Below are 21,444 nucleotides of genomic sequence, written 5' to 3' on the forward strand. Positions count from 1 at the left end.
GAAGGCCAGCCAAGAACTCCCTCCAGGGCTCATTCCTCCTGAGACAGTCACTCTAGGATGAGCAGGTGGCCTAACCAGCCCCAACTTCCTCCTCCCATCTGGGCTGTTGGGACGTGCAGGGCAGGGAGAAGGGGGCAGGAAGGTGGTGCCTGGAGGCCACGTGTCATCATGAAACCAGGGTCACGGGTCTCCCAGCACGACAGAACTGCCCTCCTGGGTCTGGGTGAGGTCCTTTGCTGCCGATACTCTTTGTCGTGTGCCGGGTCGGTTTCGTAATTCATCTGAAGTCTGACGGCACCTCTGCTCCCGCAAACCACGGGACAACCAGGCAGCAAGCTGACTGCGGAAGCCGTAGTCACTGGTGTGAACAATACTTTTCAAAGCCTCTGCCTCACATACCTTTCCTGGACATCTCAACGCGTGGGAAGAAAACCAATGTGCCTTTGTAAGCAGAATTTACAAGTTAGTAGCTGAATTCGGAACCTCAAAGAAAGGCAGGAAATTCCCCCTGAGCTACTCTGCGCCTCCCTGCTAAGCACGTTGGTACATCAATTCCCTTCTTTTCGCTGATGGGAAAACTGCGGATGCCAGGGTGGCCCTTTCGAGAACTGTAAATTGTGAGCCCACCTGTCTCAGCTTAGGACGATCTAAGACTGACTGATAAATTTTATATGTTGAAATCCTGGAAAAACGACAGGATATGAACAGTGTCTCCCCCAAAGCCACAAACTGAAATGCCTCAAACGTCTGTTTCACACCGGACAGAAAATGACAGTAGTTTTGAAACGGGGAAACTCCGGTTATAAAGGACGGCATGATACCAGGTAAAGCCAGATGAAAGTCGCAAAGCCGGAGGAGTCCATCGTTTAAGTGTTAAGGTGTTAGAAAGGCACGGCACCCCCAGGCCCGGCCCAGCCCGGCCCCCTACCTTGCTCTTCTAGGATTCCATTAGGCATCTTCTTGTCGTTGGAGCTGACCACTGCCTTCCTCTGCTTCCTGAACCTTAGAGACACAGACGCGTGAGGTGTCAGCACAGGGAGCTTGCTGAGAGTCCAGAGCCCCGGGGATAGCCACCAGGTGAGCCCCAGGGATACCCACCAGGTGAGCCGAGAGAAGCTGTTCCTGCTGTTCATGGCTGAGCCCCTGCCCTGGCGCCTTGGCCCCGGCCCTGCCCTGGCCCCTTGGCCCCGCCCCTGCTCTGCCCTCTGCCACCCGGCCAGCCCCCGCCTGCTCATCTGCAGTGACAGCCTCTCGCATCATTTCCTCCCCAGCAGGTGTGGGTGAGCCAGCGCCCGGACACTCCTACCTGAAGAAGTAGGCTGCAAGGAACAGGAACAGCAGCAAGGGGAGCAGCAGCCAGGCCAGCAGGGGCTGGGGCGCGCCGGGGGCCGGAGGGCCGGGGGCCGGAGCGCCTGGGGGCAGAAGCAGGTCCCCGTCAGGACCCGAGGCACAAGGGGAAGCGGGCTCTGGGCAAGGAAAGGTTCCCAACACCAGACCTCGCAGTTTGCAAAGTGGCCCTCCCACCAGCCCCCCTTCCCTGATGCCAGACCCCACTTTAGAGGTCACCAATTCGTCCCCCCCATCCCAGCGGCCCAGGACACCAGAACCCTCCTTTACAGTTTACAAACTCCCTTCGTCAACAGTCCTTCTTCCTGGACACCAAAACCTCACTTCACAGTTTGCAAAGTAGTCACTCCCTCTCAACCCTTCTTCCCTGACACGAGAACCCCACTTTACAAACTCCCTCCTTCATCTGCCCTTCTTCCCGGACCCCACTTTACAGTTTGCAACTCAGTCCACCATCCTGGTCCATTGGGTCCACAAAGGCCCCTCTACTTAGATGAGCAGCGTTGACACCAAGAAGAAGCTGAGCTGAGGATGTGATGACCTGACGTGTCCAAGGCCCCCTGCTGCTGGGTAGTGAAGGCCCAGACCCCCGTGTGACCTGTTTCCCCAGGTCCCAGGGCACCTGTCCCTCCCACTAACGGGAGGTGGAGGAGGGTGGGAGTGTAGATGCCCTGCTGCTCTGTCCCAGGACAGTGGCCCGTGGTCGCATGGTGACCCGGCCTCCCGGAGCCGTGAGCTGCCGACCTCACCCGCCCAGAGGAAAGCTGCTGACCAGGCACCACCCGTGCTCCCCTTTCATCTGTCTTTCCTGGACCAGAAGGTGCCATGTCCCTGGACCCAACGTGGCTGCCCAGGGCCTGGCCCGCAAGCCCGAACTCCAGGGGGCTCTGGTGGCCCGGCCGCCACCCTCAGAGCCCACCCCTCCCCCAGTGTTCTGACTCAGCACCTGTCCCCTCAGACTGCCCTGCGGCGCCCTCCTCTCCAAAGCGTCCTCGCCCGCCAAGGAGCACCTCAAAGGCCCCTCGTCCACGAAGCCCACGCAGCTCCCCTCCAGTGGATCCCAGAGGGGCTCTGTGTGCCTACAGCACACAGCCTATTCTCCAGGGGGAACAGGCCCGGGGGGCCCGCCTTCACCCCCGTTTCAGTGGAAGCCCCTAGAAGGCATGACTGGACCGTCATCGCTCTGACTCACAGAAGCACCAACAGGGCCCCGCAGCCCCCCATCTCGCACCCCTCCCCACGTATCCCAAAGGTGTAACGGGTATCTCACCCCTGGGCCGGGAGCTCTGCCGCCGGGGCCCTGCGCTGACGCCAGCACCCTGTGGGTGGTCAGTGCTGTATTCCTAATAAACGAAGGACTCTTACAGACCTGAGTGACTGCTAGACGTGGAAGTATTAAAACCTGAGGACAGCGGTGAGGAGGTGACCTCAGCCACCGTAAACCTGGCCAACCTACGACACGCCCCCACTCCAGGCTGCCCCATGCCTCTGCCACCCGAGCTAGTGATGTTCAGGGACCACCGCAGCTGTGCTGGGAGGCTGGGGATGCCAGGCTGAGATCTCTGCTCAGTCCCTCCCTGGGAGCCCCTCCGCTACAGAGGCTCCTCCCCGACCCTAGGAGCCGACCTACCTGCAGCTCCTTGGAGCACCCCCGAACCCTGCCAGGGCCTTGGAGCAACTCAAGCCCAGACTGATGGGGGAGACGCCTGCTACCAACGGGCAGAGCTGGGCCCAGCCCCAGAGAGGCCACTCAGCTCCATCCCTGCCCATCCAGATGCAGCCGCAGAGCCTGGCAGGTGCCCTTCTGCTCTCCCGGGGCGTCCCTTCTGTCGAACTCCCCACTTCTGCATTTGCTCAGCTTAACCTTGGCAGTGACTGACGGGCCAGCTCGTAGGTCCGAGGGCTGGATGGGCCTAGCTGAGCGTGCAGGCCTGCCGGGAGCTTCAGGTGGGCACCGGGATCACAGACAGCCCACCCCTGGGGCCGTCAGGGGCTCCAGGGTCCAGCCTCCGCTTTCATGCTGCCCGGAGTCAAGGCTGCAGTTACAGACGTGGGCAATTCCACGGCACACCCTCAAGGACCAAGGCGGAATGACCCAAGGCCCCCAGAAAGGGGCCGTGTACCCGGACAGAAGCGATGGGCCACAGGGACAAATGGGTTCCCCTGCTCGGGGTCTCTGTCAGTTGTCAGCAGCCGCCTCTGTTATGGAAGATGGAGGTCAGGCGGGAACAGTCAAGGACCAGCAGGCCCCGTGAGGCTCCGGGAACTGGCGGGGTGTCCATGCCCTGTCCGCGGGGCTGGCCGCGTCTTAGCCCCAGCTCACGGGGGCCAAGGAGAGGTGCACGTGGCGTGCTCAGTTCTTCCAATTTACCGAAGGAAGAAATCTATATTTTTACGTAAAAATTATCTGATTTTTAAATATTGGTAAGCAATTCAACCCAAATACAATTTTGAAAACGAATGTGGGTCAGAAAAACCCTCCGCAGGCTGGGCTGTGTTCCCGGGCACCAATGGGCTCCCGATGGGAAGTCAGGGTGATGACTAAGAGGAAATTCAAGTCTCTTTCTGTTTTCATTTCACGGTGATGTGACTCAGACTGGGTGGGGCTGAGGGTCACGGCTGGGGAGCAGAGCGGGGCTCTCCTGGAGGTAAGTACCCCGGTGGTCCACTCAGAGCAGCCTTCTCCCCAAATCTCCTCCAATTCTATGCAGCCAATGCTCCAGGTCAGGTGCGCATGGATGTTCGTGCAAATTTATGCCCATGCACGCCTGAGAAGTGTGCACACGTGTGTGTCGGCTTACATGGAATCTGGTCCTGGAATTTGAAAGTCAGGGGCTGCCGTGTGAGTCCTGACCTCAGTCATGCACCTGCACGCTTAAACTTGTGCGGCTCGCCCGCTGTGCTGGACGGCCCTGTGAGGTGAGGGTGGGCAGCAGGGGGTGGGGAGGCCCCTTGGTTCCCCCCTCAGCCCTAAAGAGTTCTGTGTAAGGCCTTGACAAAGGGACCCCCCCTTCTGGGGTCCCCTCTTGTAGGAAGGGGGGTACTGGATGATGTTCCTCCAATGCGGATCTGCCCTGCCTTGGGGGTCCCTGGGGGAGGGAAGAGTTGGGGCAGGGGTGGGAGAGAAGAGGAGGGAGGGGAAGAAGGTGGCAGAGCAGCTGTGTTCTGGTTGGGGGGCGGGCAAGGTCCCTGCAGGACCCGCTGTTTACCAGCAGAGGGCGCTTTAAAAGTCTGCTCCCACCCTGTACCTCCTGCGTTTTGCTGGGTTCTGGTCCATAGGAGCAACACAGGGATCCAGGCCTGCTGCAAAATGTTCAGACCAAACACAGAACAGTCACGGGCAAGGGCCATCCCTTCTTGTTCCCAGAGTTACACGCTGTTAAACCCATGCGGTGTATCTGCCCTGACATTTTCCCTACACGTTTACATTCATAAACCTACAGGTTCGCTGATAACTGGAGGCCTAACGACTCTCTCATCACATCTAAGACTCCACGGATCGTAAGATGTGCTATTACTTTATGAACCACTAAGAAAGGAAAAAAGATATTAAGGCACACTTCAGGATACAGTGATGTGAAATGTGGGGGAAAAAAAAACAGATGAAATACGGTATCTGGCAGCTCTGCGACTTGCCTTTCTTGGGTCGTCTGTCTTGGAGAGTTTCAGTGTCAGCACACAGGAGCCTCTTCATTTTGTTTAACTGCCCCTTGAATTTCCACTTTTTGGATAAACCAAGAGTGGGATGGACACTTAGGTTGTTTCCAACTTTCTGGCTATTACCTACAATTCTGCAGCTCATGTTGACATCTTTGCGTATCTCACAAGGGTTTCTGTAGGCGAGCTCCTGGAAGTATTCTGTCCACACACGTTAAACTGTAATCGAAACTGCCAACTGCCAATGTTTCCACCTTCTACGCTCACCTGGAGTGTACGATGGAACCTGTTTCTCCCAGATATTAGTAATTCTTTTAATTTCTGTCAATCTGATAAGTAAAATAATACCAGTTAAATTTGCATTTCCCTAATTTCTAGACGGTTAGGTGCCTTTTCATGATTCACAAACATACTTAATTAGATATTCATATTTTGCCTGGTCAAATTTTTTACCGTTTTTCTACTGTCTTTTTTTGTTTCTTGTTAATGTTTAGGAATCCTTCATATAATCTGGACAATACCATTTTGCTGTACAATTTATAGATATTTACCTTCAACTACTTGTGTAAAATAATGTCTCCTGATGATTATTTAATATTTTGTTCAGTGAGCAAATGAAATGATTCCCGGTTATTTTGGAACACACTGGCAAAGCACTGTGATCATCCCAAACGATGCTTCATCCTTCTTTTGGGGAACAGATGAAGTTTCAAAGGGCACCTCACACGGTCGGTCAGGTGTCCTCCGGAATTCTAGGCCACAGGAGCCCATCTACTTACATAACAGGGGCCCTGAGCCAGATGGTTTCCCTCTTGGAAGTGACCAGAAGCCACTGCCATGCCTGCAGAGGCTGCAACAGGTGACTTTCACATTCGTTCTGGTGGGCACCGGGTCACACAGCCGTCCCGCTTCCTGTAAGGACACCTGACAGCCACAGTCGATTATCAGCCAGGCATTTTATTTTTAGGTGAACCCAGGAGTGGGGAGCCCGTCACCCTGACAGTGACCACAGCACCACCTGCAGGTGCCTTCACACAGCTGCAGCGTTTCTTCCCCACTTTTGGGCAAAGGATGCTCTCCGCCTGGTTGAATGTTTTGTTACATGTTCCTGCAGGTGTTGGGCACTGGGCCAGCCAGAGGCCAGCTCCCCTCCGCCCATCCCAGGGAAGCACCGTCCTGAGCATCCCGGGCTGCAGTGCTCCACCAAGGACCCGGCACCCAGAGGGCCGGCTTGAGACGAGGCAGCGTGACGAGCACAGTTTCTATTCACTGGGGCTTCTGGTCTTTCTTTTCCGTGGTTTTGAATTTCTCTGGGGTTTCCATGTGAAGAGGGTGCTGCTCAGTGCAGAAGATGGCCAGGAGCCTAGAAGGGCTCTCCTGGCTGGGTGCTCAGGCCAGCAGGGAGCCTCACTTGTCCCTGCTCTTAGGGGCTTGAGTAGGATGTTTGTCCAGGGTTAAGAAATCATGCAAAGCCCTCGGGCTGGATGGGGATTGAACTCTTGACCCCAGGCTGAATAGTGTCAACTCTAATCACCTTGGCCAACTTTCTCCTGGAGGGAAGTTGATAATTTTTGTTCTCCCGAAGGTCTGTGATGAGCAAGTTGTGAGGCTTCATGTGTCAACTCGACTGGCCACAGAGCGCCCAGATATTGGGTCAACGTATCTGAATAAGCTGGGTGTTTCTACAGGGAGGCCATGTGGATGAGATCCGGCATCTGAGCTGGTATTCTGAGAAAAGCAGATTGCCCTCTGCACTGGGGGTTGGGCCACATCCAATCAGCTGAAGGTCCGAATAGAACAAAAAGCCGGAGCCTCCCACGAGTAAGAGGGAATTCTTCCTGCCTGACTGCCTTCCAACTGGGGCGTCGCTCCTTCTGTTTCTACGGCAGCCTGCCCGTCTTCAGGCGGAGACTGAAGACTGGCAGTTTCCACAAGAAGACTGGCACCCTGGCTCTGCAGTCATATAAGCCAATCCCTCATAATAAATATACATATAATTATATATCTTATTGATTCTGTTTCTCTGAAGAACCCTGACCAATACACCAAGTGATCCCTATCAGAGAATTCCTTGAGTTTTATGTCTGGGAGTCTTGGGGGAAGGAGGGGATGGGGATGGAGCAGCAGGTGTGGGAACTGGCAACAGGTCTGGGTGCAGAGCGGAGGTCCAGTCCCTGCTGGTTACAGGCTCCTGCTGGCCCTGCCATGGGATGGAGCTGGCAGACACAGACAGGCCTACAAGTCTACCAGGGAGGCATGGCGGTGCCCAGGAAATCCATATCAACTCCTTGGGGACCTGGAACCCACCCAGCTGGGCCTCCCTCTGTATCAGGCACATGTCCAAGAAGAAGATACCAAAAGATACTGAACAGCCGACTCTCGGTTAAGAGTCTGGCCGGATGACCTATGACATAACTGTCCCGCTAAAAACGGCCAGTGTTGAGGAGTCCTCCACACCCCAGCACGGTTATCTCTCTTAATCCTCACAGCACTGCTAAGAAGTGGGTACTATTATCACCGCCATCTACAACTGGGGATACTGGGCACAGAGAGGGTCAGCGACTTACTCAAGGTCACTCAGCCACTAAGCTGCAGAGCTAGATGTGAACACAGGTGGGCGATTCAGGGGCATCTGCTCTTGCTTCTCTTCTCTCCCTCTCCTCTTCTTTTAACTTTGCATTTACATTGTTTTATGGAGGTAAAGTTTCCAAGCTCTAAAACACACCCATTTTAAGCATACGACTCAATGACTTTCAATGAATTCACAGAGCTGTGCCGCCATCCCCACAATCCATCACCTCCACTTCTCCATCAACCCACTAAGACCCCTCCTGCCATGTGTGCTCACTCCCCGTCCTGCGCCCAGCCCCAGTGATCTGCCTGTCCCGGGCGCTTCACATACGTGGAAAATACAACACGTGCTCTTCCCTGTCTGGTCACCTCGCATGTTTCTGAGACCCACCCATATTGTCTCATGTATCAGGCATTCCTTTTCCTTTTCTCCTTTTTAACTTTCAAAGTATAAACAGTGAGAGACTAGAGTAACGAACCCCCACGTATCTGCCCCCTGACATTCTTGGATCAACTGTGTGCGTCTGTGGCCTGCCCCGCTATGCATTCTTTTCCAAGTCACTCCTAGATATCTTGTCGTTTCAGTTGTCAACATTCGAGTATGCGTCTCTAAAAGGTACGGACTCATGTTTTAAAATAAACCTAACTACTACAACAATATCTCGCCCCACAATATGAATTTCTTAATGAATGGCATCAACTGTCACGCCAGCGTTTAAATATCCCCCACTGACTCATCCATGTTTGTTCAGGGCTGCTTTGAGTTGGGTTCAGCACAACGGGGGCCATCCTGCCCTCCGTCCCACCAAGCTGACACGGGCTCTCAGCCCAGGGCAGGGGTGGGAGCTTATGTCCGCTGCCTCCCGAGTGCTCAGCTTTGCTCCAGTCAAATACGGAGCAACTGCTCTCCTAGCCAGTCTGCCCTACAGACGTGCAGGGTCAGAAGCACACTTCCCACGCACCTGCCCATCACCCCGCAAGGCCATGAGGAGGCGGGGCAGTGGGCAGTGTGGGCAGGAGGGCAGGGAGGAAGAGGCGGGGGGCCCTTACCTGCGGTCGTGGAGGTCCAGTTGCTCTGCGCGGTGGTGGTCTCGTTGCCCTTGAAGGCCTTGGCGAGGGGCAGGCTAACACCGGCCAGCAGGAGCGGACAGAAGGGCTCCATGGCAACCCTGCAAGAGGCAGAACGGGCTCAGAGGGCTCGCCCGCCACCCACCTGGGGATGGCCAGCCTCCACCGAGGCGGGAAACTCAGGGAAGACACAGAGGACTCGGGAAGAAAAACAGTGGGCCGGGGATCGGGGTGACAGTGGGGACCCTTTGGGAGCGTGGCTTTGTCAGTCTGCGGTGGGGGGAGGTCTTGTACTGGCACGATTTCTACCTGCACTTGGGAAGTAGCCCCACCTTAGAACAAGCCAGGTTAGTAGCGCCATAACCACCCGCAGGTTACAAAAGCTCCTGCTGTTTTTGTTTGTTTGTCTGTTTCGGGAGGGAGAGAAGAGGCCAAGGACGTGGAGGTGCCGGGGGAGAATAAACTCTTAAAACATCGCGAGGTCTGCGATTCCGAGAGGCAGCTTCACAGACCCTGCAAGAGGCCCGGTCACCTTGGCTTGAGGATTGCCGACGACAGTAACTTGCTGAACGTATAGGAACATTTCGCTGTGCCCGTGGTGACACGGTGGAGTATTTCCGTGTTGCATCACAGCAGCCCAGAGATGCATCAGCGCCCTCGGTTACGTGGCCTGTGGTCACAGGGCTGGGGGGCTGGAAGGGGGGTCCAGCCACCTGCACAGGGTCCCCCTTTGCTGTCCCTCGGCCACAACCACAACTACACCCCGGCCCTTATTCCGGGTGCCGGCCTTGAGTACCTCCTACCGGAGCTACAGGAAAAGGTCCCCGAAAAACTCCAGGCCCTGGCCGTCCACCTGTCCCACACTCCGGAGCCTGATTAACTGTCGTGAAGCTCAGCTCAGTCCCCTGCCTCGTGAGGTGTAAACAGCGACTTGGGGATGAAGAGCTGGCGTCACGTCACTGCTCCTCTGAGCCAAGCACTTTGCCGGCAGCTTTCCTGTATCACCCCGTGTAATCTTCACGACTCTGGGCTGATATCAGGCCTTGCATCTGGACTCTGCTCCGGTCTGAGCTCTCAGGGGAAGCAGAGGGAAGCCCCCTCCTGGAGGAGGGGTCACGGTCAGCTCATCTCTGACAGACCCACTTGGGCACCTCGGGGATGGGGGAAGGTATTTATTGGGTGGATGGGCAGACGTGCTGGGCAAACCCAGACTGCAACGCGGCTCGACAGAGAAAAAGGCTCTTTCGTCCAGGAGACCTGCAGGCGGTCACCTGGGACCCCCTACTCAGTGCTCCGTTTCGGCAAAGACACCATAAATCCTTGGGAATCATGATAGTGACCTCTTGGTGGTACAGAAACCCCTCCCGAGGGCTCCCTGCCGCTGAAGGTGGGCAGTGGCACCTGCCGGGTGGGATCTGGTGCTGATGATGCAGGCGTGTCCTCCCTCCTGGGCGCCCTCCTCCGTTTCCATCCACGAGCCCTGTCCACAGTCAGCCTGGGCGCCCGGCCCTACAGATGGCACGTTCCTGCAAGAAGCCTCCCTCGGGAATACGAATGGACCAAAGCCAAGAAACACTTGTAATTAGAGAAGGCTCCGAATGAACGCAAAAAACCAATCATTTTCTAGCAATCACCACTATTAAAATGAAACCATTCTGAGCACAGTATGACAATTATCCCAGAACAACTACCACAGTCATGATCAACACTTTTAGTTCCTTCTTCTTTTTTGTTTCCAAGATATATTTTAGATTTACTAAGTGAGCCATACATGCAAAATAGCTCTCGCTCTGTGAGCACCTACTGTGCGCTACCCCCTTTCTATGGGTATCACCCTCACAGAAATCCCTCCAGGACGGAGCAACTGAGGCCCCACGGGGCAGCTGGTCCATATCCAGTCCAGAGGAAACTCAGGAGCCGCTATTCCAATCCTGGGCCGCTGGAGACGAAAGCCCTCAACCCCTGACAGGCACTCTGCATACACTGCCTTAAAAAGTTGTTATTGAGCACTCTTATGATACTCTTAATATATGGATAAAGAAGATGTAGTACATATATACAATGGAATACTACTCCTTTCTAGAACGAAATAATGCCATTTGCAGAAATATGGATGGATCTAGAGATTATCATATTAAGTGAAGTAAGTCAGACAGAGAAAGACAGATATCACATGATATCACGTATATGTGGAATCTAACAAAATGATACAAACGAACTTATTACAAAAGAGAAACAGACTCACAGACATAAAAAAACAAACTCGTGGTTACCAAAGGTGATAGTGGAGGTGGGGAGGGATAAATTAGGAATTTGGGATTAGCAGATACACACCACTATATGTAAAATAGATAAACAACAAGGACCTACTGTATAGCACAGGGAACGCTACCCAATATCTTGTAATATCCTATAATGGAAAAGGATCTGAAAAAAGTGTATGTAAAATATATAAATATAAAAATATACATAAAACTGAATCTCATATATATAAGAATACATATATAACTGAATCACTTTGCTGTACTTTGCTGTACACTTGAAACTAACACAATATTGTAAATTAACTATACTTCAATAAAAATGAGAAAAGGAAATGAGATCACTAAAAAAATATATTTGAGTAAATTGTAGTGTAATTGATTAGAAGGTATTAATTGGTTTAATACAACCCAGAGAGGCAGAATTCCTAGGTGGAACATTTTTCTCTTCCATGCATTAATTTAAAAACCCTCCTTTCCAAATGTTCAACAATCTAAAGGGAGGCCAGACAAGACCAGCTTATCAGGAATCAGACACCATGAGTTCTGCAAGGGCCTCCTGGAGCAGCAGGTGATTTGCCTGGTGTGACCAGCAGAGGGCACTAAATGTTGCAGAATTCAAACCCAGCCCACCACCTAGAGTCCCTTAATCATATCACTTAAGAGGCCAATGACAGCTTGCCAGTCCCTGGCCATTCACCCTCAAAGGGTTTGCACAAGCTACCCGATAAACACAGACACGAATCAGTACAAAAATAATGCTTCAAACAGTAATTAAATCTATACTGACTTTGAGTGATTCGTATTTAATCAGTGCTTGTGCGCTCACCAAACGTGAAGTACTGTGGGGCATAAAGTACATTGCTCTCCATAAAGTACATTGCTCTCCATAAAGTACTGTGGGGCATAAAGTACATTGATTTCCAACAAAGCAGACTTTATTTTTACACCTTCAAAAGTCAGCCAGCTATACATTTGATTAAAATTGTCTTTTTCTAAACCCCATTTGATGCCTTTTCAATACTATTCTTTAGGAAATGGCTCTGGGGCAGGCAGCCCGCTTGGTCCTGGAGATGCAAAGATGAACACAGACCTGTTCCTGCCCTAAAGCAGCCCTCCTGAGCTGGAAGGACGAGTGGCAAACAGCTACCCCTAAGACACCCACTCTCACGCTCTGGAGACGTGGGGCCACAGCACCAAGGAAGGAAGATGGGGGCGGTGATTCACCTGGGAGGTCACCAGGGCTCCCCAGGGGTGGAGGGCTAAGCGGTCCCTCCAGGACACAGAGGGGACGGACAGGGGCTTGAGGGAGACGACAGCACCACCTACTGTCCAGACAGTGGACGGTTTATTCTGCTGGACTTCTGGTACGTGAAGGTAGCAGGGATGAGCGAGGCAGAAAGATGGGGCTGAGTTGAGAAGGCCCTTGAGTGCCATGGTAAAGCGTTTGGTTTGGTATTAAAGGCTCATTTTCCATCAACAACCTAGACTATCAGAGCCCCCTCACAGTACAGTGTTTAGGACTCAGTGCTTTCAATGTTGGGGCCCAGGTTCAGTCCGTGGTTGGGGAACTAAGATCCCACAAGCCTGGAGGTGCAGCCACAAATAAATAAATAAAACCCCCCAAAACCAAAACAACCTCTGCCGAAAACCTACATTATTAGAACCACTGGGGGCATTAAACAAAGACGCCAATTCCTGGGCCTAATCCAGATTCCAGATGTTGGAAATCCAAATACATGGGCAGTGATGGGTTTTACACAGACCGAAGCTGAGAACCTTGGCTCTGAGCAACGAACCGCCATGAAGTTTCGAGTGACTGGAAGCCATCAGGGGCCACTGTTAAGATGGGGAGGGAAGCGGGGGGTGATGTAGCCTTTGCTGCCCCAGGATGGTCCCGGAGCATGGGCTTCACCTGGGAGCTGGTTCGGAATGCAGGATCCAAGGTCCCACCCAGACCTCTCACCCTCTCGGAAGGTCCCTAGGTGGTTCCTATGTGCGTTACAATTTGAGATGTGCTGGTCTAGGCAATAGATGGAGTAGGTCTGGACTAAAGCAGGACCATGGGAATGGAAGGGAGGCAGCATGTGAGGGGGGTTTCAAGGGTGGAATCCACGTGGATGGTAATCAGCTAGACGTGGTGAAGAGTCGGGTGTCAGAGGCGCTGGGATTTCCATATTGGGAGGTGGATGGGAGGGGACATCATTCATCAGCTGAGACGGGGGAGTGGGGCCCCGCTTTGGGGGGCTCCTATGACGTGTGACAGGCTAGCTGAGCTTCCTCCCCCACCCTCACCGAAATCCCACGGGAAATGTCCTGTTGTCCTTGCAGCGGGACGACAAGTTGTATTTCAGGGGGCTGTGGGCCATTCTAGTGGAGACCACCAAGAGGAGGGGGGTCTGGGGATTGGCTGGGAGGGGTGGGCTTGAGTTCACTCCAAGGGTAAGTGGGAGGGAGACAGGTGAGGATTGGGGTGCTTGGCTCAGGGACGGGAAGGGGAACTGGGCGGGAGACCGGGCAGTGGCAGCTGGGGGACAGAAGCAGATGGAGGTGGAACCAGAGCAGGAGAGGGCTTCTCCCGCCCCCTGCCCACTCCCCCCAGCCCTGGCTCACAAGCTTCCCCTCACGCGCGACCCCATCTCTCCTTTCCCTTGACTTGTCCCTTCAGCTTCTGAGGTCCAGCAAGTCTGAGACCGACGCTTGCTCCCTGGGGTCCTACCACCCGGTGTGAGTTACAGTCATTTGGGTGTTGGGTGACCCAAGCAGACCGGGTACCGTCCCAGCCACCCCAGACGATTGGGATCTTCAGCGCTTTGAGGGCTGGCGCCTTCCCTGAGCCGGTGTCTTTGAGGAGGGGCTGCCTGGCTGACCCCTCCTGCCCAGTGGGGCCTGGAAGTGCCCTTTCCAAGTAGCCCTGGGTGTCCTGGCAGACTGAACCAGACTGCCCCCTGCGTCCCCGAGAGGGTAGTGTTTTCCTTCTGCAGCTCCAGCCCCTCCCAGGTGGTTCTTCTGTTCTCGATTACATTGATAAAACACACGAGGCTCCTTCACAAAGGAGCAGATGAGGATTTGGGAGCCATCGTGCTGGAGATATAAAGCCATTGCACTTAGAGCCCTCAGAATGGGCGCCGTATACTTCCTCATCCAAATCAGGACCCTTCTGAGAGTGAAGGAGGGGCTAAAACAACTAAAGCTATATGCTTTCTAAAATAATTATTGAAGAGCATTTTGGTCTTATTAAAATGGGAAACTATTAAGGAGTTCTGTTCAAAAACTATTTTTTAAACTTAAGAAAAAATTCTAGACGACAAAATTAACATATCAATGCACATTACAGCAATATTTGGGGGGGAACAACCTTTTTATATTGTCTTTATGAAAATAAAATAAAAACATGAACAGAATATTTATTCTCAGTACATGTCCACCTGCTCCAATAAATTTCTTAGCCTTGTCTGTTCTTAGTATGTTTCACTTTTAATATATTCTTCAATATCCTTAATATTTACATTTCTTCATGAAATTGCCTGTAATTTTTTTCAAAATAGCATCTTGTGAGCTCTCATCACTGAATTTGTTTATCCCTTCCTTGCTTTTGTAGGAATTTTTATGTCTTCCTGTTCATAAACTATGTTTTTAATACTTGTAATTCTATAAAAGTCTCAAAGCTGCGAGTTTTTGCTTTTGTTTTGTTCTGTGGTTGTGTTTTTTGGTGTTCTGTTTGTTGATGGCTACTATTAAATATTTCCAACTAATTTATAACAGAATGAAGCCAACATTTAGGGCCTCATTTAGAGAAAAGTTCACCGTCTTTGGACTCTCAGATTGATTTACAAAGTAATTCTTTGACGGCCTAAACATTTCTGAAATATGACGCTGAACAGAGAAGGGAGAATGCATGCTATCAGCCGAAGTATTTTAGAAAATTCAACATCGGCTTCATTACCAAACATTTTTAGTTCAATTACTCTTGTAGTTATCGCCATTTATAAAGTCTGACATCCTCAGCTTCCATTTTAACGGACAGAACATCCCGTTGGTTTGGACACAGTTATAAATTATTTGTATACCACAATCAATTCTGAGGGTGATACACTTACCACAAACATTTATATTATCCTACAAAACAAATAACTGTATCATAGATGTTGAATTCTTTCATCAAATTTGCAGTAACATCAGCAATCACGTCAGGTGCTTATCTTTGACGGAGCAAATTTTCAAGTTGTGGTTGGATTCCGTGAAATGGAAAAACCACTGAACTAAGATTGGAATTAACTGATTTTCTGTTTGAAAATCACTATTTGACAATGACTCTGATCTCAAACTGGCCTCGTTTGATGGTTTGTGAGGTTCATCTGCTACGGAAGCATTAACACCTATCACTTCACCTTCAGTAAGTGCACAATGACACTTGGAGCTGAAAACAGGCAAAATTAACGGAGAAGAGCCGTTTGATCTAAATGAAAAGTCATGCTTTGCGGGGCACTACGTCCTGCATCTTCTATCCGTCATCCTCAGGCACAGAGCTCCTAAAACAGCTAAGTAGATGCGGATGCAGCAGTGCCTTGGGACTCAGGGAAAGGATAGTGATAAATGGTTCTCCACTGACCCTCCACTCAGCAGGGTAGATGACAGAGGAGAAGGTGGCCAACTCCAAGGGCCCCCCGCTGGGGTGAACCTCAGACCACGCTGCTTCCACCCACCTGGGATGAGATGTGGAGATGCCTACAGACAGGGATGGGTGGACTAAACCTCGGTGGCTAGGTTTACACACACGTCTGATTTCAAAGGCATGAGTTTACTGGCTCCTTGTGTGAACCCTGTAAACCTGCAACGATCTGTTGGGCTGATTATTTGTTCATTTGTTCTTTCCTCTTTCAGTGATATTTACCGAGTCGACTGTTTGCCAAAGTCTGCAGAGACAAGGGAACAAATCGAGCACTGCCTTTTCCTCCCTCAGAGCTCATGTTTCAGCAGGAGACAGGAAATAACTAAATAATGACAGTGCAACTCTGACGTGCCAGGAGGGGGCCACACACTGTGAGGTGGCAGCACCTGGCGGGGACACCTACCCTGTGCAGGGAGGTCTGAAAAGCCGCCCGGGGAGAGGGGCGTCTTCTCAATGAGGAGTCAACCGGTCCACGGTGGGAAGTGGGAGGAGGAAGCAGGGGGGCCCCCCATGCAGAGAACGTGGTCCTTAGGAAGCCCCAGGACCTGCCCAGGATAAGGAAGCCCGAGGGTCTCTCCTGGCAACGCTGAGGAGGGTTACCTTAAAGACATCCAGGAAAAGCTTTCCAGCAGGACTGTAGTAAAGCTCACTCCACTGGGCAGAATGACTCCTGCCTCGGGGCTTCCTGAGGGCGGAGCTGCTCTCATGCCTGCGTCCATCTGGCACAGGGGAGATGCTCAGGGAACGTGGTGGAAGGAAATAAACCCCTTAGGCAAAGCAGAGCAGGTTCCTGTCCCTCTTCTACTGGGACTGAAGGCCCAACTGCGTTTAGTGTCTCTCTGTCTCTGTATCTCTGTTGCTCTCACCCTCTCTCTCTTTCTCTCCTCTCCTGCCCCCACCCGGATGAAGGTCTTTGCCAGGCCACGTCACCTATCTGACCTTCCTTCCCAATTAGTAAAACAAGAGGATACAATGAGATAATAACTGTGAGTGAATCTTGTTAACTCATCGGCCTGGGCTGGTTATTGGAACTACCGGGGCACCACGCGTGCTGCAGGGAGACTTTAAACTCAGCAAAGTGACGGCTACTATTTCCCGAGAAGACCTCCGCCCCATCACTCCCCCTGGAAGCAGCCAGGGCAGTGGGCACAGCCTGGGGCGGGGAAAGCAGCTGCTATTTCCACGACAGAGCCCGCTGGCCCGGAGCCTGGATGCCCACTCACTCTGTGGTCCTCGTCAAGAACGTCTGTGGAGGTCGTGCTCTCCTGGGATGGTCTTTGTCGAGGGAGATAAGCTCCCTGTTGTCCCACAAAAGAACCATTTCTCTGCAAACAAGCTTCAGAAACAGCTTGGACAGATCCGGCTGTTGCCACACTGATGTCCAGGAACCACCCATGCACGTAGGTGGGGCAAGGCGCCGGCAGCCCCTGAGCCCAAGCGCGTGCGCCCAGCCCCGCCGTGCAGGGGCCTTAGCCAGCCCATAATCAGAGTCCCAAGTCGGCCCCAACCGGGACACATGGCTTCTCCCGCTTGTCCCCCTGGGCTTTAGTGACGGGTCTCTCAGCTGTGCTGGGAGCTGCGGGCCAGGAGCAGAAGCGGTGCGAGCCTCCTCCAGCTAGGCACAGCCCATGCCCCTTGTCACCTACCCAGGCGGGGCGGAGCCAGGGCCAAGGGCACTGTGTCCCATGCTCCCCAATCTTTCCTGGGGAACGCCAGTCACAGTGACCTTCAGAGGCAGCTGGAGAAAGGAGAAGGTGGAAGAGCTCAGGGTGGGCGACTCTGCCTGCTCAGGCGGTGGGCTCAGGTCCCAGAGTGGCTGCGTGTGTCCTCCCGGGGCAAGGCCTCCAGGCTCCACAAAGACCCCCCCACATACACAACCCCGGCCCGGAGGCAGGCAGAGCCGTGCAGATCCTTCATCTAACTGCAGACAGAAACGGTTCCTCACCTCCCCTGAGCACCGTGGCTTAGAACGTCTGCCACCCGCCCTCTCTGGAAGGTTCTGAGGATAATGGATGAGACAGGCTGGGGAAGCTCAGTGCTCTCTAGGAACCCAACCCATGCTCCTCTGGTCTCCAGAGCAGAGGCAAGCTGCCAGGCCCCTGGCCAAAGTCGGACAGAACCACCCGATGGCCTCCCTCTGCCTGCCCGGCTCTCCCTGCGGGAGGCTCGGGGTACACACGCCCTTTGCCCCCAGGCCTCTCGGCCTCTTCGCTCCTGCCGGAAGAAGTCAGGCCCCTCGGCAGCCTCCCGCGGCTGTCAACCCCTGTCATCTCAGCCGGCCAGGTCTGCCCGACTGGAGGGGGCATCTCTGGCGCAGGCGAGGGGCTCTCTCTGCAGCTGCTTATCCAGGCCCTCAGTGGAGGGCAAGCGGAAAGAGAAAGGCCAGCCATCGGCCCCTCTCAGGTGACCCCAAACTGCTTTACGTACCCTTCAACGCCACGTGTGCGCAAAGCCTGGCGGGTGGTATGCGCGGACAGAGAGTTTCACACGCTCCCAGGCCTGCAGTTACGCACACGCTGCCCGCACCCTTCCGGGCGAGGGAGCAAGGCGAAGGCCAGGAGGATGAGCCTTCTGCCTGCTGACGAATCCCGAGGGCAGAAAGGCAGCTTCAACCAGGAAGATCACACATGGTACCTCAATGATCCCAGAAAGCCAACAAGCACTGCTGTTCACCTACAGTCGGGGTTACCGCTCGACACCCGTGGGGTGCGGGTCGGTGAGAGATGAACCTGGGGCTCCGGGCATCCCTCCATCCCTCAGGCCCCTGAGAAAGGACTGTGCTTGGAAAACCGCCGCCAGGAGCACAGACAGACAGCGGGTTTCCTCAACTGCTCGCCTGGGAAACAGACAGGACAGGGCAGCACCAGTTTTCTGAAATGATCCCTAATAAGACGAGTCAAGCCCTTTCTGCCTGCCGGGCACAGAGCTGAGCCCCTCCCAGCTTCCTGATAAACCCTTGAGAAAGCAGGGACCGATACGTGCCTTGGGGCCTTGATTACCTAGGTATCTGGTATCTGATCCCACCACGCCTGTCTTCTAGAAAATCAGGACAATATTACCCACGGGGCAAAATTATTACTTTTCTATGCATTGGGGAAGAATAAAAAGAAGAAGAAAGATGTATTTTCACGGTAAAGGAGAAACAAGCCCAGACCTTTCCCAAGCTTCGGGGGTGAATATACTTACACATGAGAGATTTCAATAACAACTGTAAGACCCCCTAAAGCAGGAAAATGTGCGGACTCAGCAAGTTCCCCTGTATCCACAACCATCCCGCCTTTTCAGAGAAGGCTTTGCTTGTTAAAAAGGAAAAGATGCAAAAGGGTACTTTTCATCATAGCTGCTGAAGGTTGGAACTTAATTGCTTTTGGACAAAGGTAACTGCACAGGTCTAAATGTCAAACCCCTGAAACATCATTAAAAGGAGACTAGCAAGGAAGCCCATGTGTTAGAAGAGAAAAAGGGGGAAGACAGCCAGGGGGAAATGAAGGAGGCAAGCCTGGGCAGCTCGGCCAGGCAGGGCCTGCGTCGCCCGTCGTGTCCCCCAGGGTCCCCTCGTCTGAACCTCCCCTGACAGCCGCCCAGAGAGGCGGGCGCCACCGCTGCCTCGGACAGACAAGGACAAGGGAGGTCAGAGGGTGAGTTGCTGGCCACCACCCAGGCTGTCAGGGCAGAGAGCACTGGGGGAATGAGGGTGCCCTGTCCGCAGCCTGAGGCACGTCCTGGGCTCAGCGAATCCCCGAGACAAGAGAACTAGAGAACTCAGCTCAAGGAGAGGCTGGGTCCTGAGTGAGAGGACGCAGCGTGGGGAGACGGGTGTGAGGAAAGCAGACGTCACGGCCACCGTTAGGTGATGTTACTTGGCCTCAGAATAATGGATACCACAGTCTTTTACCAAATTTGAGGCCACGAGTTCTCAATCCGTTAGGAAAAATGGCCCTTCCGCAGAGCTAACTAAATTCTCTCCCTTTTAATTGGGGAAAATATTGATACAATAAAATCAGCTGATGTAATAGCATCTGAAAATGTATCTTGCCGTTTGATGACAAAGTGATATGTTTAGGAGACAGAGTGCTGCCTGCTTTTAGGAGCAGAAGGGGCCTCTCTGCTCTCCTCTGCTCTCCACTATCAAAGGCCTCTCTGCTCTCCACTATCGAAGGTTTGCGTCAAGCTCACCGAGGTCCACGGGCCTCACAAAGAAAAGTAGATCCTGAAAACTGCGAGCAATGAGCACGTCGACCTATCGTCCAAACTCTCTGCGTGGTTACTTTTCATCTCTATCCTCAGAGGAATGACTGGAGGGACTTTGAGAGTTCTCACCTCAGAGAGAAGATGGGCCGTGTGTTTAATTCAAGGACAAGCGAGTCCTCGAAATGGAGCCCGGATGGACGGGTGTGGGTCAGCCCTCAGACACGGCCCCATGGGCTCCGGGCTTGGGCCACGCGTGCTGTCTCTGAGGTTCTCCGGGGCTCTCTGCTGTCTGGCAGGAAGGTCTCTGAGCAGAGCCATCCTGGACCAGTGGGGGTGAGAAGTGAGGGCGGCTCGAGTCTGTGCAGCCTCCCACCTCCCAAGGCGTCGGCGGCCAGCCTGGAGGGCAGCTTACAGCGTCCCAACCAGGCCGGTTCTAACCACAAACGGCAGAGACATGAAGACACTTGGTGTGTGGGACACAGTGGGGCCAGAGCCGGAGAGGAAGTTGCCCTCCCCTGTGAACACCACGGGGACAGGCCCAGGGGACAGGCCCAGGCTGGCCATCCCAGCTCCCGGAGGCCCTCAGTCCCCACACCCGGCGCGGGACTCTGGCACTCGCCCGCTCCCACGGGGCGCACACGCTCGTGTACTGCACGGCATGTGGGGCTCGGCTTTCCCCCCCGCAGGCCTCTTCCTCCCCACTTCTCTGCGCTCCCGAAGGGCAGTTTCCAAAGTGTAAAGATGCGCTATGAGGCTGTGGGCAGCGTGGGCAGGTAAGAGGTTTGTCGCAGGTGCAGGGAGGTGGCGCTGGGGATGCTGAGTTGCAAAAGGAGTGTGCAGAGCTGCGGGCACCCTGCTGCGTGGGGTGTTCCCTGTCACTAAGGCTACAGCAAAGCAGTCTGGCGACCTTTCCACCCTTGGGAGTTTTGGGGGCTTTCCTTGCCGGGGCCCCTCGATTCCCACCCCTGTCTGTAAACACACACCCACCTGCAGCCCATTCATGCCCAACCCAGAGTTCACGATTTACCACCACTGGGGAAGCCCAGAGAACTCACAGCCACAGGGCAGGTGAGAGGCACCCCCCGCAGGCCGGCACACTGCAAATCCACACAAAGGGCACATGTTGCCGTGAGTGGGACACGCCACAGCAGAGGGCCAGCAGGCCGGCCGCAACGCAGCAACTTACTTTCACATATTTTATCTGCGAGGCCCTTTGGCTAAATGATGGGTCCGGTACGATGAGTAATTCAGGGCCGCTGGGACTGCTCGTCATGAGCGGGCAGTGACACAGCCACGCTGGGTGGCTTCCAGGTTTAAAAGCCCCGCACACGGGAGAGGATAGGGTCCTGATGTCTCGGTGGAGCTCGGTGTGTCTGGAAGACAGCAGCGCCCATGCAAGGAATGGGAAGGATCGGAAATGTGTGCCCAGATAAAGCGCGGAGCACCCCGATATCAGCGCGCCCCAAGTATTTCACGGGGATACTTATACTCATCCGCTGTTTACTGGGAACTCACATCTCGCTGGGCTTCCTTTGGCTGGTTTTAATTTGCTCTATCTGGTTCCCCTATCAGAGGGTGTCAGGGTCGTGGTCTGTAACTCGCTGGAAGGAGGGGCGTCTAGCCCAGAGAACAGAGAGGAGCTCTATGGAGAAAGTGACCTCGGGGAGGAGCTGGCTT

General features: G+C 53.7%; 1 protein-coding gene and 1 long non-coding RNA gene across 11 annotated transcripts in view; one reads left to right on the forward strand and one right to left on the reverse strand.

The window, feature by feature from the left end:
- The window catches only part of PTPRE (protein tyrosine phosphatase receptor type E), a 167,367-nt gene that overhangs the window by 36,821 nt on the left and 109,102 nt on the right, over nt 1-21,444 (reverse strand). For 7 of the 9 annotated variants that reach the window (XM_067709057.1, XM_067709060.1, XM_067709056.1 and 4 more), the window contains 3 exons: nt 8,626-8,744; nt 1,307-1,412; nt 929-1,002 (listed from right to left, as the gene is read on the reverse strand). In XM_067709057.1, the coding sequence (XP_067565158.1) occupies nt 929-1,002; nt 1,307-1,412; nt 8,626-8,737 (292 nt within the window). In that variant the 5' untranslated portion in view covers nt 8,738-8,744. Of the gene's footprint in view, nt 1-928; nt 1,003-1,098; nt 1,166-1,306; nt 1,413-8,625; nt 8,745-21,444 lie in introns of those variants that run through there. The other 2 variants (XM_067709059.1, XM_067709058.1) reach the window with 1 other exon arrangement.
- On the forward strand, nt 148-2,886 carry LOC137208626 (uncharacterized). 2 transcript variants are annotated; one of them, XR_010935694.1, is made up of 3 exons: nt 148-824; nt 1,008-1,101; nt 1,275-2,886. It is a non-coding gene; the product is annotated as an uncharacterized lncRNA (long non-coding RNA). The 2 variants fall into 2 exon arrangements; XR_010935695.1 differs by having other exon boundaries at nt 1,008-1,077.

This window comes from Pseudorca crassidens, chromosome 16 (assembly GCF_039906515.1).
Source record: "Pseudorca crassidens isolate mPseCra1 chromosome 16, mPseCra1.hap1, whole genome shotgun sequence".
NCBI classification, from domain to species: domain Eukaryota; kingdom Metazoa; phylum Chordata; class Mammalia; order Artiodactyla; family Delphinidae; genus Pseudorca; species Pseudorca crassidens.